Source organism: Lagopus muta, chromosome 2 (assembly GCF_023343835.1).
Source record: "Lagopus muta isolate bLagMut1 chromosome 2, bLagMut1 primary, whole genome shotgun sequence".
NCBI lineage: Eukaryota > Metazoa > Chordata > Aves > Galliformes > Phasianidae > Lagopus > Lagopus muta.
This window is the reverse complement of record NC_064434.1, coordinates 55,644,867-55,663,617: the sequence shown is the minus strand read 5'-3', so window position 1 is coordinate 55,663,617 and position 18,751 is coordinate 55,644,867. Positions and strand designations below refer to the sequence as shown.

The following is an 18,751-nucleotide window of genomic DNA, read 5'->3' as shown; positions in this document are numbered from 1 at the left end:
GTAGGAAAGTCAATTCTGGCTGTTGTCTTCCATGTTTTAAAGCAAGACATGATTAACCATAGGGAACGAATTTCGTGTGATACAGATACATAAAGCAAAGACTACTCTTTGGAGCTAGTTATTCCTTAGTATCTCTACTGAACTGCAGCTTTAAATGCAGCTCATTTGATGAAAGACTTTAAAAATATACTTTATCACTGTTAGATAGATCTTCCAAATGAAAAAATAATCAGCACAGTTTTTATTTGATGACAGAGCTGACTGCAGCATGACTAGCCCCAGTTTGTTCAAGTCACTACAATATTGAAGTAATTGAGAGGAGTTCAACACCCAGAAGGCAAACCAGATGTTACACATCATTCTTTTCATGCCTTGCTGTTACTAATGAAAAAATAATTTGAAGAAAACAACAGTTGAGCAATTTCGTTAGCCCAAATCTGCCCGTAGGAATCATTGAAATGTGATGCTGACTTAGCAGTAATGCTTTTTTGGAGAGCAGCTCTTCACAGAGATCTGCACCTTAATTTTCCTCTGTCAGTTGTGTTGTGTGTACATCAGCCTTCTATTATCCAACAACTGTTCAGATCCTGTGGCCTGTCAGCCACTATGTAGAGGAAATGCAATTTTTTGTTTCTGTAAAATTGTGATAAGGACATACTTAGCTGAATTTCCTATGCATGTCATGAAATACATTGTTGGACTTTTGCTGTGACAGTGACACTCACTCACCCAAGGAGGTTCACTGACACACCTCTTCAGGGCTTGTGATGTGGCCATCAGAAGGGAAAATCCATGTTCTACCTTTTAAGCAAGCATATACTGTTTGGAATTGGATGAACCATAATGCTTCATCTTCAGGCTTGAAGAGACACTTTGAGGGCTGGAAATCCATATAAGAGAATTAAGGCAATTCAAAATACGAGGAGTTATTGATATATATATATAAATATATATATGCACAGCAGCCTCCAAGTGTTTTTATTTATTGATGATATTCAGTATTTCCAGCAGCCTGCAAAGCTTCATGGCCAGTTACAGCTCATCTTTCGTTCTTGATGCACCATCTCAAGTAAAAGCAATCTGTGATCGTGGCAGCTATATATTTTCTCTTTTTCAGAGAAATCCTGACTTTGGTTAAAGAATTGTTGACATTTGTCTTGGTTTGTCAGGAACAAAATCAATAGCATCTAATCAAACAGCGGTGTAATTTTGAGAGCAGAATGGCTTCTGCTTTAATTCAAAAAAAGACAAATTTATCAACAAAATTAACATGTCTAGTGCAAGATTTCTTATATGTCTAGTCAGAGAAAATCACAAGATCTCAAGTAGCTCCTCTTGCCTCCAACCGCCTCAAGATCATTCATGCTTCCTCTCTTTTTCTTGCATCACTCTTCCAGAGCCCCAAATTCAAGAGCACTCAAATTCATGACAATATTTGGCCCTGGATTTCTGATGCTGTCACTATTTCTTTCCTTGTAGAAAGTGCCAAACTGAAATTTGCTGGAAGGGCTGGCTTCCAGCTCCCTATGGATGTGTGTGTTGGAGACAGGTGCAAACAGAAACATTCTGCTTTTCTACATAAGTAGCTGTGGCTTTGTAACATTTTTCCTATCTGCCACAGTCCCTCCTACCTCCCCTGGCAGTGTTTCCATGCTGCTACTCAAACGCAACATCTAGCATTAATGTGTTTGGCATGAATTCATTCCTCATCTCTCCCTGCAATAAACCCAAGAACAGCAAATCAGCAATAATGATGGCAACCCCTTTGCAGGTTTATAGCTTTATTACTCAGAATGCTCTTACTGGGAAATGATCTCCTGCTGGTTTTACACGCAGAATAAGTATCTGCACCAGCTTCCACTCAGGGAGATCAGGTATTGCCATGCTGGCAGTGAGGGCCCTCCCACCTGCATGTATCCTACCTATTGCCCAGTTCTGCAGGAAGCTGGTTGGCAGCCACGACTGAGCTATGCCAGGAGCTTGTGGCACCCCTGCTCAGCCTTGGAGCTGCGCACAAAGCCTGCAAGAAGCAAGCTGGGCTTACAAGAACCTGCTGGTCCATCTGCCTCTATGCCTTTCTAGAAATAAAAAAGGGGCGGGGGGGGGGGGAAAGAAGGAATAATACGGCAGAAGCCTCTGTTGCAGATCTTAATTCAGAGGCCAGAGCAGAAGGCTTACACCTTTCTGTGCACAAAACGCTTTGCCTGCAGCAAACAAACATAATGAAATCAGGGCAGGCACTAGCAATAAGCAAGTGCTGGACACACACAGGAGCATGAGTGTTGTTTAACAAACTGAAGCACATTTTTTCAATATTGGCTGGTTGCTGATCATTTTCCTTCTAGCAGTGATGGTAAACTCAGGATCAGTTTGTCAGTAATGCAGATTTTTAGATTATTATTATAAATTTTAACTGTCACTGCCTTCAAATACCCTGACCTCTCTTTTTTTTTTTTTTTTTTTTTCTTTTTTTTAAGTGTTTTAGATAAAGATAGCTATCTGGCTTTCCTTCTCCTGTTGCATGTCTGTTTGTCATGTGTGCATACGTGCAGCAATAGCAGTGCCAGAGCAGGTGTTCCTCGGGGATGTATCCACACTGAAATTAATGTTTATTCTCAAAGCAGTTATTGTGCATCAGCTTGACTTCATTGTCCTGAACCCAGGACAGCTCCTTTCTCCAACCTGTCATGAAGACACTTCTATGTGGATCTCTCAGGCGAATCCTGTAACGGCCACCAGCCACATCATGGGGCACAATTTGAGACGCAGAGGGGACAATGATAAATTTGCATTTACATAGAAAGTAAATGTTCAGTCAGCCCGTAGGCTGGCAGGTGACATAACTAGTAAAACAAATACTATTAATAATTTGTGTCATCTTGTTTAATTGTTTTCCTTCTAAAGTCAGAGCAGTTGCACTACTGACACTAAGCCATTTTAAATATGTGGTCAAAGAAACCACTGCTGAGGACAAGATACATAAAACTATAGAGACAGCTCAGACACTTCAGAGTTCTTGTGCTCTTTGTCCTCGGTCCCTTTGTCAATGACAGTATTAATAGTGTACTGTCACATGCTGAGGAAGCTTGGATCGTATAAAGGCAAAAGAATAATTATAAATGAAGTAAAAATGAGGACCCCAGAGTAGCAACAATAAGAAAACCAGAACTTTTGGAAAGCAGTGCATTTTATTCCCACATCTCATTCTGTAGTCTTCCACTGATGCTATAAAAATGCCTCTGCATGAGGCAGTATTTTTATTTTTGTGCAACAATCTCTTTATTGAGAAAAAAAAAAAAAAGTTAACAGCATTTGCCAAATTCCCATTTTAATTTAGGGAATTTAGATGTATAAATAGCATACAACATTATCACATTTTTCCTATACATGCAAACATACAACATGGTAACAGCAGCTTTTTTAACAGTTGAAACTGTTCAAATTTCCACAAGTTTCTAATGATACTTCCACAACATTAAAAGGCAAAACACTGAACTCCTCCAGGAGAAAGTCCTGCGGTACAAATCCCGGCGGAGAGCTTTCTATAGCATGTGCCAAGGAAGCACAGTGTGCTTCAGTGGGACTGGCAGTCAGGTGGCAAAAAGATCCTCATTTCTGTGGTTAAACTGCACTGAGCAGTAAGAGCAGGTCAGAAATGCAGGTTTCTCTTCAGCCATCTGTACGGATTGCTGCGTAGATGGTACTGTAAAGAGTTCAGTAACACCGCAACTCTACATTGCAGGCACAGCCTTATATAAGATATATTTGAAAAATAACAAAAAAAAACATTGGCTCATAAACAACAAATAGTGCTTTTACTGAAAGATGCCTAATGGAGCTTGAGCAGAAAGTAAACATATTTCAGCACAGGTGGTATTTCTCCACTCTGAAGCAGCAGCTATACGCAACTGTGATGTACACATCTCCGTGCCCCATCCCCACAGTGCAGCAGCTACAGGCTGACTGCCTTCGTTAACAGTGCCTTTCCAAATCCATGGGTGATACCAGGTCATCCAACTTCTGCACTCGTTTTGAAAAAATACTACTGTGCCCAACAATTTCTATCTGTATTTGAATTGACAAGAATCTACTTTTTCCCTAGAGACTAATTTTGTACGTATGCTCTGCTGGGGAAATTGCTCACTGCTGATTTCAGTGCTGAATTCACCATTAGGTGAAAGCTGTCTGTTTGACTGAAGAAGGCATTAGGGTAGGCACTGTTTAAGTGGAGATGTGGGTATAGCTGGTTCAGTGGCTTAATAAATAATAATAAATAAAAAAACAACAACCACCACCACCAAAACAATGACAAAAGCTTGATCCATTCTTTTTTTCCAGGAAATGATAGCCACTTGTTTCTGTCCACTGCGGTCCAGACAGCTGGGGCCCTCTTGGGATGATGAAGACTTGGGGTCAGACCTCTTCTCTATATGGCCCTGAGCATAGGCATGACCCAAAGACTGTTGCTTCCCAAAAGGCTTCCCCAGGCTAAGAAATACTTAGACACTTGTTTCCTCTGTCTTACCTGCTACAGGTATTTGGTACAAATTATGAGCATATTGCTTAGAAGACACACTGGAGATCATGCTTCCTGCTTCCCACACGAGCCCTTGAGCACCTGAGGCTGAGCACCAGCTTTACCCCTCACAGCACAAGGAAGCACTGAGAAGAAAGGGGCACAGCTTCCCCCAAAGACCCAGGTGTTCCAGTGCCAAGCGTGCTGTGCAGACCTGGCCCCTGAGTGTGATCTGCCAGAGCTCCCTGCCTGCATCCACAAGACACTGCAGCCACAACATGCCATAGCCCAGCAGTCAGGTCATGACAGCACTGCCCTGCCAAAGAAGCTCTGGGAGCCCTAGTGTGGGCATGGGCAGAGATGATCCCCACATCTCTGCTGTAGCCTGCACCCAGGTTCAGACACAGGCTGAGATCCGCCCGACTCTACAGTATGAGAGAGCCCAAGGCACGCTTTCTCCCTGTATTTTTTTTTAATAGCCCTCCCAAGTCAAATCAATACAACCCAATAATTCCAAACTTGTATTTCGGTCAAGCTAATCTTCCCAATGCTTTATGTAGTCGAAGCTCACAGGCAAACATCCTTCTTCTGATGACTAAAGCTCCTCAAAAGTTCAGATCCGGTTCTGCTCTCCTGCACGTGCAAGATTGAAGCATTTCCACTGAAAACACAGACCACATAACATGAAGCCAGACCACAGCCCAGCCTGGCTGCAGAATCAGGGAGAATTTCAATTCTTCAGCTAGGTGGGTGATCATACACCAATACAATTCAACTGGCACAGCCTCTAGCTCTGTTGCAATCATAGTGACACAGAAGAGCACATACAAGTACAGTTAACAGGAATTTACAAATTGCAGAAATATACTTGTACAGAGTACATAGAATTGGATGGATAAAGAATTACATCAACAGAGCCTCAAGCTACAGGCTACTGCCGGCACTGCTTTCAACCCAGAGGCACTGATACCCCTCACAGTCATCTCCACGGCTTGCTGTTACCCAACTCTGTCTGTATCCACAGCAAAGGACTTGGTACCTTAGCTGTGGCAGGTCTAAATGGATGTACTGAAAGCAGTTAATGCAAGCAGAAAGCATGAGCAAACCCTGACCTTTTGCTTTTTGACAATGAGGTAAAGTTATCCTAAATGACTTGGATTTGTCAGCATCGATGTGGAAATGTATGCTCTGCCTCTCCCTCTGTACATAGAACTCAGCTGTCTGTCTTCAAGCAACATGTTCTGTGGAGTTTCCACACCTACTTTTCAAGGGCTCGGTAGCTCTTCATTTTCTATCAAATAATCCTTTTTTATATATTTAGCACCCCTCACCAACCTCCATACTCCGAGATAGGCATCCTTCAGCGAGCTCCTGCTCCCATCTTGTGTGCTGGTGGCTTTTCCCTGAGCCGATAGCTCCCCAGCAGATTTCTTGGTGCTGTCCTTCTCGTCCTCTCCACCCTGGCTGTCCCCTTCAGCTGATCCTTCCACTGCTGCTTCCCTAGCCCCCTTCTCTGGGGAAATCGCCTCCATTGCAAACAGCGCTTGGTCCCCAGCCTGCCTTTTCCCCTCCTCTTCTCTACCTTCTTTCTCCAGGTCTTCGTACGTGCTCTGCTGCCTGGTCTCGATGTACTTGGCCACGCAGTAAATGACCGACCCCAAGGTGTTGACCACCACACCAGCTATGAACAACTTGGTGGGCTCCACATCATTGAATGCCACCATGCCCACCGTGATGGTTGCTATGCTTTTCACCACCCCTACAAAGCTGGTGGTCACAGCTGAGTTAATATAGGTGCAGTGAAGGGTGGTAAAGTTCATGGCGCAGCTGATCAGGACACAGGCGATGAAGATGCATACCATAGCAGGGTCCTTCCAGCCTGGGAACGACCAGACATTGATGGAGTCCATGCTGGCGAAGGAGCAGATGATGAGAAAAGGGGTGGCTGAAACAGCAATGGCATACTGAGCTGTCAGGGGTCCGTATTCACTGTCAACGCTGGTCTTCTGAATGAGCACCAGGTATGCGGCATGGATCAGCACAGCCAGCACGCCGGTCACGTAGCCCATGGCATCTCCGGTCAGGTCACCAGCACCTGTTGGGTGGATTTTGCAGATGAGATGGAAAGAGCATCATTTTGGAGGGGGAGGATATTTAGAAAAGATATGTCAGTGTATAGCTCCTCAGGTTTGTCATGCTTGTCACAAAGCTTGATGTCCTTACCTCCTGATAGACTTTTCTGCCAAATTACTGAATGTTTTCACTTCCCTGTACACCCCCCGGTCCGAATGAACTCACTCACCTTCTCCCTTTGGCAAGAACACTGTGAGATTTGCAGCTGAAACAGCTCAGACACAGTGGCTCTGGGTACCCTCTGCCAGCATAGGTGCTGGGGAGCTTGGTCTGCCTGGCTTCCAACCGTGAATCTTCTTTCCACCATCCCGCCACCCTGGCGAGCCCGCGGGGGTCCCACAGCCACAGCGCCCTGTTAGGGCTGCTCGGCAGATGAAGCTGCCTGCCCCAAACCCAGTGACACCAATCACGACAACAGGGCCCCTGTCGGGTTCCAGCCAATTCCTAAAATTGCACCTACCCCTGTAAGACTGCGCTTACTCCTCCTGGGCTGCAGCTGGCACCACGGGATCGCAATTGCCCCCAGGGTATTAAATCTCCCTCCGTAAGGCTGCACGCACCCCTCTACGGTCGCACCACCCTCCACAGAGCTGCATCCGGAGCAGCACTCACGCTCGCCCCGTTGCCCCATTCTGCCGTGCCGGGGCGAAGAGTCTCCGAGAGCGGAGGCGGCGCTGCCGTCGGGGCGCCCCGCGGCGCGGCTGCCCGCTCGTCGCTCTGCATCCCTGTCCCGCTCCGCTCCCCCCCGTCCCGTCCCGTCCCGTCCCGTCCCGGCGGGACGGGCACTCACCGGCCAGCGCGGCGCCGCATGTGGTGATGAGGACGGCCACCACGACGCCGGGCGAAGGCATGCCGTCGCGCAGCACCAGGACGCCGGTGACGAGGGTGACGAGGGGCAGGCAGCGCTTGAAGACGACATACATAGGGAGGCTGAGGCCGCGCAGCGACCAGAGCGTGAGGGTGGACTGCAGTGTGGCCAGAGCGGCCACGGCGGCGAAGGGGCGAGCCAGGCGGAGCCCGAAGGGGGGCAGCGCCGCCAGCCCCCGCCGCCGCAGCGCCTCCAGCCCCAGCGCCGCCGCCGCGCTGCTGAGGCACTGCAGTAGCGTCAAGAAGGCGAAGTGGTAGCGGGCTAGCAAGAACTTGAGCAGGATGTTCAGCGAGCCCGAGCACAGCCCGTGTGCCACCGCCACCGCGACGCCCCGCGCCCGGCCCCGCCACCGGACCATCCTCCCGCGCCCGGGGCCAGCGGCACTGCCGCCCGCCCGGGCACCCGCGGCGGCGGCGTGGGGACGGGCGGAGGCGGGGGGCGGGCGGAGGCAGGACGCGCCGACGGGCCCCCCCCCCGCGCAGCCCCCCGCTGTCCCCTCCCCGCCGCCTCCCCCGCCGCACGCCCCGGCGGAGCGGCGCGGGGAGTCCCCGGCCCGGGAGGGGAAGGGCGCATCGCCCGGGGGCGCGGCCGGCAGCCTGCAGCCGGGGCTGGCCTCGCCCAGACACCAGAACCGGTCACCAGAACCGGTGGCGGCACGAAGCGATGCGCTGAGCCTGGTTAAGTTTGCGTAAGCTCATCCCGAACTGGCAGGTGAAGGGTTTCCAGGAGTCTGAAGCTTCGCCTTGAATTGACGGGAAGACTGGCAGCGTTCTGCCGGCCTCCTCCAGCGCCGGGGAACGTAGGGCAAAACTGCACTGCTGCATATCTTGTGCCTTCTATACACCGTGCATGGCAGGTTGCTTTCATGAGCAGTAAGGCTGCTCGTCACTGATCTGTACGGGATCAGCAAAGCTATTCTCTCTTTTAAACAAATAAGCCTCCCTCCTCTCTCAAAGGGAATTATGTTACGAAGAACCAGCTTGGGTGAGAATGGCAGAATTGCCACTGCATGCTTGTCCTTGGAAGACGCCCTACAAAGAGTAGGCCAGGTCTCAACAGGACAGTCAGTTCTGGTGGGAAGGTACCCAGTCCAGCACAAGCACAGCGCAACTTTCAGCTGTATCAGAAGGACACCACTGTTTTATGCCAAGAAGAATGTTACATTTCATTCCTAGCTCAGTGCCAGCCAGGGATAGGATGGAGCAGGCCCCAGTAGCTCCTCCCAAACAAAATGGCTCAGCCACTACTTCCTTCTGGCCACTCCCCTCAGAGGCCTTCACCAGCTTCGGCCACCGCACTGCAGCATGAAGCGTGAATGCCCAGCAAAGTGGCCTGAAACATTACAGCATATAACATTTGAAACTCTTCATTAAAAGTCACGGGAGGCCAAGCCTGGCTTTAAAACCCACTGAAGAACAGTGCCAACACGTTTCATGCTGGTCTCCTTTTGGACTCATCCCAAGGCTCACAGGGAGCACAATTTAAAGAAACACATGGGTTGCTGACTGCATTTGCAAATGGGAAGAAACCAATCTCCTTCTAACTAAATGTAGATGGGAAAAAAAATGTTTTCTGGAAATACTGAAGTAATTAGAACTCATGTACCTCAGCATGATTTCTGGAAGAGCCATTTTGTCCCCTCTCTAGTGAAAGCATCACTGCAGAGGAGGACCTCTCACGTCACAGGGATCCATCTGCAAGTTCAGACTGGGGACTACAAGCTTCCCTGAGAAAGAGGCAAACACATGTATTGGAAAGGTAAGAACTTGGGAACTCAAGTGTGTGTGTCCCGAGTTTCACATCAAACCTCTCAGGGCTTACTGGCATTGCAGAGACAGTTCCTCTTACAACATCTCTCAAGTTTCCCCTACATCTAGCCTTGTTTACACATAGCATTCTCCAAACACCATTACATAGTGGGGCGGCTGTAGGGGGAGTGCTGCCACTTGCCCAACCTTGCTATTCTCACTGTGCATTTAGGTCAGGCCCCCTATGTGTCTCCCACTGCCTCCTCACCTGTCTGTGCACAGAAGAGATGCTCTCCTGCATTGGGAAGGAGCTGAATAAAGCAACACAGAGACCATGTTCTGCAAAACCTTTATACTAGTCTTGAGTGCAATTGACAGTGCAGTAAGAAAAGGTCTTTTCACAGGGTGGGTCCTGTCACTTGTGGGAAAGATTCTGGTCACATCAGATTGTACTGCAGTACAGGTACATCTCTCATGTTGGCCTTTCCTGTGTGCAGAAACAATGTCATGTGCTCACGCAAGAGGTGATTCTGCTACAGAATTTTCGCTTAGCAGGGCACAGATCATAACTCTGTGATTCCTTACAGTAATGAGATGATTGTGATTTTTAGCTCCATTTCTTTGATGCAATTTATCCTCAACTTTGCATTTTGCTTGGGTACATGTTTGAGAAAAAGACATGGACCAAACTCCTAAGGAAGACATCATTTTTTTAAATGGCTTCTACAGTGAAAATGGTAATTATCTACATTAAAAGTCTTTAATGGAGAGCTTGTGTTAATCAGGGTCTAACACAACAATTAGATGTATAAGGGAAGTGTTGTGCAGAGTTGTAGCCACTCACTATCAAATGACTCAGTTGAAACTGAACACTACTACTGAAAGGGTTAGTATGGCCATGCTGGTGCAAATAAAATTTGAGGCCAGTGCTGAACTTGATAGAAGGGATTGCTTTATCACTGGTGATTCCCTCAAGGGTTGGTACTGGGGCTGGTCATGCTTGACATCTTCTTCAATGACCTGATACCAAGCTGGGAGGAGTAGTTAACACACCAGAAATCTGTGCTGCTATTTATTGGGACTTGGATAGGTTGGATAGTTGGGCAGAGGGAACCTGCTGAGGTTCAACAAGGACAAGTGCGAAGTCCTATACCAGGGGAGGAATAACCACATGCATCAGTACAGGTTAGGGGATGACCTGCTAGAAGGGAATTCTGCAGAGAAGAATCTGGGTGTTCTGGTGGACAACGACCCACCAGGTCTTGTGCGACCTGGTGTGGGGAACCTGCTTTGGCAGGGGAGTTGGACTCGTGATCTCTGGAAGTCCCTTCCAACCCCTACAATTCTGTGATTCTGTGGGAGTCCTGGGGAGGGACGCACAGTGGCAGCATTAGTGGCTGTAACAGGTTGGCCATGAGCCACCAGTGTGCCCTTGTGGCCAAGAAGGGCAGTGGTAGCCTGGTGTGCATTAAGAAGTGTGGTCAGTAGGTCAAGGGATCCTCCACCTCTCCTCTGACCTGGTGAGGCCACATCTGGAGTACTGAGTCCAGTTCTGGGCTCTCCAGTTCAAAATAGGGAACTTCTAGAGGGGGCTGTAAGGATACTTGAAGCATCTTCCTTATGAGGTGACTGGTGACAGGACGAAGGGAAATGGTATCAAGTTGTGCCAGGAGAGCTTTAGTTTGGATATCAGGACATGTTGGACTAGATGATCTCCAAAGGTTCCTTCCAACTCCCACAGTTTTGTTATTCTATGAAAATAACTTTTCTTGATCAAAATGCAGACCTGATGAGACACACCACTAGGTAAAGTTGCATGATGTATTGCCTCACAAAGCACAGGAAAAATGCAACTATCGCATGGTATTCCCAAAAGATATGAACCATGATCATGATACTCATTACTGATAAGTATCAGTACCTTTCACTGCATTTACTTTTTTGATAACATTTCTTAATCGTGGAAGCGAATACAAAAGTTTAGCCAAGGATACTGTATGCAATTAATTTAATAGCACTGCAGAATAACAAATCCACTCCTTTAAAACATGATTAATCAATACATCTCTTGAACTGAGAAGAAACCTATACACTCACATGAAACAAAATCTTCCACAAGAGCAAGTTTAAAAGTAGAACACATATCTTCAAGATTGCCATAGTCAAAGGCCTGTTTTGATAAATAAAAAAACAAAGATCAGAAGCTACCACTGTGGTCATTAAATGGGGGGAAAAAAACCTTTAAAACAATTCCCTGAGAATCAAGATTCAGCAACAACTACTAACAGATTTTTTTTCTGTTACGGTGCAAAAGATTACAGCATGTTCTCTCCATTCAGAGATCAAACAGGAAGAGTAAAAGCCACAGTTTTTTTTTACTTTGCACATCTTCTGGATTCATCCATTTTTCAGGAGTATTAAATCCCAGCAACGTTCAGCACAGAAGCTAACCTACACAGGAGGAGAAGTAAAGGCTGTTAGAAAAAGGTTTAATCCATGTGTTGAGTGTGCATGATCAGAATGGGTGTTGTTTCTCTCCTTGTGTTCATTTGTATAAATCTGACTTTTTAACCAGTAAGTTACAGCAGTATTCTGGAAATACCCACCCCTAACAGAGACAAGCATAAAGAATACATAGTCACCACCAAAATATACCACTCACTCAAGTAACTTGCAGTCTAAGCAGAAAAAAAGAGATAGAGCAGAAAAGTGGAATAACTGTAAAGGCTGAATAATAAATAGTAATACCTAGCACGAGATTTACGGCCCATGATATTACTGAAAGCTCTACATAGCATAGCTTTACGGATGCATCATTCCTCAGCACACAGAATTAAAGTGCAATAAACATGGAATTTGGTACAGCTATTTGGTACAATAGGAAATCTACTTTGTTTTGTATTTCATTCATCTTAAGACAGTGGCAATCCAGGGTCAGTTTGCACTGACCCAGAAAAACTTATGATGATCCAAATTCTTCACCTTGTGAAAGGGGGTTTCTTTCTGTCTTGTCCTAGCACTGAGTCAGTATATCCATACTGCCCTGTGGCTGCCTGCTAGCTCCCAGGCTCATTCTCCAAGATAGCACAATAATTCTTTCCTCACAATTCCCAAATCTTAGTTCTGCTGAATTCTTTCTTTCATTTCTTCATCCAGCAGGGCTGGCAGTGCCTGCTATTGCTTGATTTATGAGTGGTGCAACCCAGAAGCATATAGCATTCATTAACAGAAGACTATAAAAACCTGTCCAAAGGCCTAGGCCCTGCAATTTTTTAATGAGGAAGTCTGACGATACGGGGTAGCAGCAGAAATGAGACAGTTTTAAAAAGGTTTAGGGAAAAAAAAAAAAAGGAGGGGTGTGAATGGCTTGCATGAATCCAAGTCAAGCGACTTGGGTTTGAAGGGATCTTAAAGACCATCTGGTTCCAGCCCTCCCACCAAAATTGCACCACACAAACTGAGGAGTCAAAGTGGGCACAGAAACTAGTCAGTTCATAGCTACTACAGCTATAAAATGTTGGGCATATTCTTGCATGTCTGATAATAGCTTGGCTACTCTGGAGCTGCTGTGCTTATGCCATGCAGTTAATCCACATGTACGTAGGTTCAATTGGTCTGGATATCAGCTCTCGCTTTGGCCAGACTGTGGGAGGTCCAGAAATGCTGAATGTATGGCCACACTGCTATCTCTTGAAAAAAACTCTTTAAGTGAAAGTAAAAGATAAGTCTAATAGAAGAGATGGTTATAATATCTCTAAATCTTGAAGATTGTGATCCAATTAGGGTTGTTTATAATTCATTTTTTCCTAAGTGTTTTCTCTGTTTCTCTAGAGTATTATTCTGCACGACTTCATTAACTGTTTTACTCAAAGAGATCCAAGGGAAAAATGTATGAAAATAATCTTTACCATCTCTGTGAAGCAGCAATCAAAAAGGTTAAAGGAATGAGTTGGCTATAAACTATGACATTTACTGTCTATCGAGATCATTCATCATATTGCACAAGATAATGCAATGTGAGTCACAGCAAAACAATTCAATATAAATGGATCTCAGGGATACAAGCCTCAGGTTGACATTAGAGTACTAAATAGTGGAAAAGACTCTTCTTTTTCTATAGTGACAATCTCCAAAGGCACTGCCAGCTACTTTTATTCTTTATAAGGATCAAGAAGATTCTGGCCTCTGCTTGCATCATTAACCAGACAAATCACAAAATTTTGTTGGTAGTTCTGAAGACACCAGTTCATATCTGCTTCTGTCACTCCTTAGCCATTCAGTAGCTGTTGAACATTTTGCTGATCCAAGTACTACTAGTATGGTAGAACAAGTCTACAAGCTCAAGAGCAGAACACTTCAGGCTTTTACTTGAAAAGGAGACACAAAGATTAGTGACACAATTGACAGTTTAGCACAAGTCTGATTGTAGATGATGACAAAAAGGTTCCCAGTGTGTCAGATCTTCAGTTTCTCTCTAGACAGCAGCTGCCAGACACGATGGAGTGTAGATCTTGACAAGTTCATCCCACGCACAGTCTACCACCTGTAAAGCAAACAAAATCTACTTAGTGTCGTGTTGACAAAAAACAGATGGGACTTAGAAGAAATTAACAAATATTGTTGTGTTGATGTTGGTTGGTATTCTGTTTTACAATGCTTCAAAATTAGGTAACAAGGCAATGGCTCTCTTTTTTTTCTTTTTCTCCTTTAAAAAAAAAAAAAAATAAAAAAAATAAAAATAAATTGTCTTAACTTCAGTAAAGTGCCCAGAGGTTTACACTTGCCTATTTTTCATACTTTGCATGAGAAAAGCATGGAAAACTTGGAGTTTGAAGTGATTGTTTCATGTAAGCTAAGGCAGTGTAACAATAGGACAAAGGATGGACATACACATTTACAAGCCATGTGACATCTCTTCATAGGCTTTCACAGTTCTTTTACCAAGACATCTCAGCACTTCATGATATAATGTGACCAGCTTTCTCATACTTGCATGCAGGAATAGTTATTACAGATATATTTTTGAATGGAGAGTTAAGGTACCAAGAAGTAAAGACCAAACAAAGACACAGGATGACACAGGATGTTTCTTGAAGAATAGAGACTGTTCTGTCTCACTCTAATGAGCTGAGAGCACTGTATTTTCTGTTGAGAAAAGAGTTGATGAAAGACATGTCAAAGACCATGGTGGGAGGAGGAAGTTTACTTCAAGCACTACATAAACCACCCTAGTCTGATGAGGAAGTGATGCCACTTATGCCAACTGCCTTTTACAAACACAGCAACTGATTCCAATGTAACTGAAAATATTCTGAATCGCAAGCCCCAAGCTCTTCTTTAGTGCAAGTTAGAAACTAAAATTACAAACAAGGAGATTAACCTAATTCTACAAAACTAGATTCAAATAAGTTATGAGATTCCACAGAAGTAGACCATGGAATGCTTTAGTTTGATAATGATAAGGACAATGCATCTGAGAGTCTGTAATAAAGTGAAAGGGTTAACCACACTATTACTCAAGTAACATAACGTATATTCACAGAAGATTGCAGGGGATAACAACTAAGGCAAAAGAAAGTAGGAAAAGGAGAGCTAAATAGTTTATGAGCCCTACAGATGTGTACCAGTAAATCTGGCTGAATCCATCTCAAATTATTTTTATAAACTCCTTTCCAGTTGAGATTACAAAGGATACAGTATTGTACCCTGTACACAACAAGTTCCTTTCTGCTTCAGATTCCAATTCCTGTTCTCTTCTAGAGCCAGAATAAACAGCTGCACATGAAAAATTTGGAAATCCAACTTCAATATTTGATTTTATGCTATAATTAGCCCATTTTGTGTTTACTATACTGCACTATTATTCATTTCCATTGCTTCCTTAGCTGCTTCTACTTAGTTATTTGAAGTGTTTTCCATATACATCTAAACGTACCAAAAAATCTCTCAAAAACGTTTGTCTATTCATACAACATAATGGAGCTTTGTATGGTTCTACTGCATTGCAGTCCCTCCAGTCATGAAAAAAAAGAGAAAATCTGAGTCTCCCACTAAAGAAGCTATGCAGAAATTGTCAGTCACAAAAAATACAGTTTTTAATATTCTCCAGAGCTCTGGATCAATATTTGTATTTCCATAATACTTTTCACTTTCATGCAGGAACAAGATAACATTTGGAAAAAGCCCATGGGAATTCCCACCTGCTACCAATATAATTAGCATCCTGAAGCAGCCTCTGAACAAATATAGCTACAGAACCATTTAATCTAGCAACACTCAAAATAAACATGGGGATTAAAAGCGGGTTTTAAAAGGATTGCTTGCAGTAATTTGTCCAACTCATTGACTTAAAGGTAGAACATGAAAGATGAAGAGGTAACCAACTAACAGAAGGAAAATAAAGCTACAACAAATAGTGCTGTGTCCAGTTCTCCTGTAGAGCAGTTACTTTATAGTGAAAGACCGATATCAGAAACCTCGATGAGCACACACATAAGGAACAACAAACAGGTATACATGCCAAATTGTGACACAATGGTTGGAACAACACTAGCAAGAGCAACTGCATTCGTATTTCTCCATAATACTTTCCCCAAGATACTGTTAAGACTGTAAGAGAAAGGTGACAACTGGAAGTTAAGTGTAATGGCAAATGTTAATCTACAGACAGCTGCTACACGCACCATTGTCACTGTCTCAAATACAAATCACTAAAAAAGAAATGTCAGATACAGATAAGTGAATGTTTAATGCATTTACTGCATCAGGTTACCAAATGCCTTTTTGTTTCATTTTGACTGTTTTTCTTACAAAGACCTGTCTTACACACCGTTCTTATGACTGTTGTATGCCTTTCCTAAGAGGGAAACAGCATATTGAACAAGTGCTTTAAAAGTTTTTAGGAATGTCACTTCTCAAATTGCATGTGAATATGTTTTAATATGTTTCAATGTTTTAAAGCATGTTAGCCTTTCTTTTCTTCTTTTTAAAATAAGTGCTATTTTAATCAAATATTAAAAACCAGCAGGAATTCACACTGGGAGGAAGGTTGACCCAGCACACCACAGTAAATAAGGGTGCAGAAAAAAATTGTTAACTTCCTTTATATTTTTTTCATATTTCAATCACAGAATGGCCAGGGTTGGAAGGGACCTCAAGGATCATGAATGTCCAGCCCCCCTGCCTCATGCAGAACCACCAACCTCCACTTTTAAGACCAGACCAGGCTGCCCAGGGCCCCATCCATTCAGACATGGAACACCTCCAGGGATGGAGCATCCACAACCTCTCTGGGCAGCCTGTTCCAGCACCTCACCACTCTCTCTGGAAAGAATTGCCCCCAACATCCAACCTAAATCTCCCCTCCCTCAACTTCAAACCATTTCCCCTTGTCCTGCTGTTATCTACCCTTTCAAAGAGTTGATTCCCCTCCTGTTTGTAGGCTCCCTTTAGGTATCGAAAGGCTGCAGTGAGGTCACCCCACAGCCTTGTTTTCTCTAGGCTGAACAAGCCCAGCTCCGTCAGCCTGTCTTCATAGGGGAGGGGCTCCAGTCTATCAACGAGATGATGTTACCAACACTTGGAGAAAATGTTTCTGTGATAAGATGAAGGACAAAGGAAAATTTTAACTGAAACATTATCTGCATAGCCAGCAATTCCTCATCACCTGGAACATGAAGGTTTGTCCTTCAGTGAAAATGTCTTCTTCACTTGGAGACAGATTTCACTTACAGATTGAAACAAATCTCACTGCTTTCAGTATTTAGAGGGCGTGTGATTGACTTCTCTCAATTTTTTTTTTTTTTGAAGTTGATATGCAAACAGAGTAAAACATAGTTTACTTCAGTTGCAAAGAACTGTATAAATTATAATTTCCTTATCCTTTGGACTCCCTATGTCATTATCATTTTTATGCAGACTGAATTGTTACAGTTCTACTATAGCAACATTTATTTATCAGAAATTGCACAGAAAAGGAAAATAGCAACAGCTTAGTTACAAAAAGGAATATTCTACTTACACTGACTGTTAAATTACATCAAGAAATAATACAAATGAAAAAAGCATTCTAAAATTGGTAATTTTTCTGCTGGTTGTCAATTGTTACTAAAGCCTTGTGGGATAAAAGCAGTCTAACAAAACGGTACAACTGCTTGTCTCTTACCCTTTTATTTCAATAGCAAAACTGCTGTACTAGCATATGTGCTGGGGGTATTGTTTTGTTATTGCCGCAACATAAATGCCATGCCAACTTATCTGCCAGTAGAGATTTAAGCATGTCTATTGCAAGCATAAAAACAAAATGGGCATCACTACACTTCCCTTTATGTAAAGCCAAAGGCAAGCAAACCAACCCAAGCCTGGAGTTGTCATAGGAAGCTGACTGCCTGACTAGAAAAATCATAGTTTAAATGAAACAGCTATCCTGTATTTTATTGAAACGTTCCTTGTCTCAGAGTATAACATTTTTTCCCACCAACTGATTTAATATTGATATCCATTAATTTACCAAAGACATTTCCATTGACTTACTAACTGATTTACTTCTTTGACAGGCCCTCTGTTTCCTATTCATCACAATCATCTTGTTTTGCAATAGACTTAGACCTTTTCCAGCTCCTGAGGACAATCCATTCAGTCTGGTGCAATTATCTGGTTGACATTCTGCTTCTTCGCTATTCAGAAGGAGCAAGAAAAGAAGAGAAATCTCCCAAGTCAGTAGTTTCCCCCCCCCCTCCCCCCCCAATGTTTGAATCCATAATAAAACCCCAGGCCCTAATCTAGATGAAATACATTCAAAAGAACAACTAAAAACTGAGTTCAGTTCAGTTGTCCTTCTATTAAAGGAGTTTGAAGAAAGTACAGCTTTCTCCATACTAACATTTTCATTCTTTTTAATGGGCAAATCCAGAAGTACCTTGGTGCCACTCAGCTTCCTGAGAGCTTGTAATAAATCAGGATAATGCACAAATGTGTCTGATAATGACTCATTTCTCTTTTCAGCTTTTCTCCATCCCACCCCCTTTTCAAATGAAACAGATAAGACCCGTCTTTCTTCTGTAAGAAGCGATATCAGAAAAAAATATTCAGTTCTTCTCTTCCATTAAGGTTGTGTCCCCTTTCCTCTTTTAGTTTCTTATCTTCTGTGACTTTTTATATAGAATTTAACAGTCTATTTATATCATTATTGTATATTTCTAATAGTTCTGAATACCCTCTGTATGTATGCAAGATGGAGATTAGGTTTGCTTTCAGAGGTGATCACTTCTCACATTCCATTTCCAGACCAGAACAATCTAGGCCTTAGTTGTCCATTCACATATAATATGAAAAACACAAGTAGAAAACATTTCTGTTTTAGCACTTTTTCAGTACTTTTTTTTCCTTTGGAGTGGGGCCATTAAAAAAAAAAAAAAGAATAGGCAGACCTCCTCCCTCACCAAAACGATTTGGTTAAGTGCATAATGGACCATGCATGAAGTAAAA

At 43.7% G+C, this 18,751-nt stretch overlaps 2 protein-coding genes across 2 annotated transcripts in view; both read right to left on the bottom strand.

Annotated features, from left to right (window-relative positions):
- Positions 1-3,191: 3,191 nt before the first annotated feature.
- On the bottom strand, positions 3,192-7,875 carry SLC35D3 (solute carrier family 35 member D3). The gene is made up of 2 exons (XM_048935882.1): positions 7,440-7,875; positions 3,192-6,611 (listed from the first exon to the last, which is right to left on the bottom strand). The coding sequence occupies exons 1-2, from the start codon at positions 7,873-7,875 to the stop codon at positions 5,782-5,784; spliced, it is 1,266 nt and encodes a 421-aa protein (XP_048791839.1). The 3' UTR covers positions 3,192-5,781.
- A 3,891-nt stretch (positions 7,876-11,766) lies between these two features.
- PEX7 (peroxisomal biogenesis factor 7) overlaps positions 11,767-18,751 on the bottom strand; it is a 35,623-nt gene continuing 28,638 nt past the window's right edge. Inside the window, exon 10 of the mRNA XM_048936325.1 lies at positions 11,767-13,808. Coding sequence (XP_048792282.1) covers positions 13,740-13,808 — 69 coding nt within the window. The 3' untranslated portion in view covers positions 11,767-13,739. The remainder of the gene's footprint in view (positions 13,809-18,751) is intronic.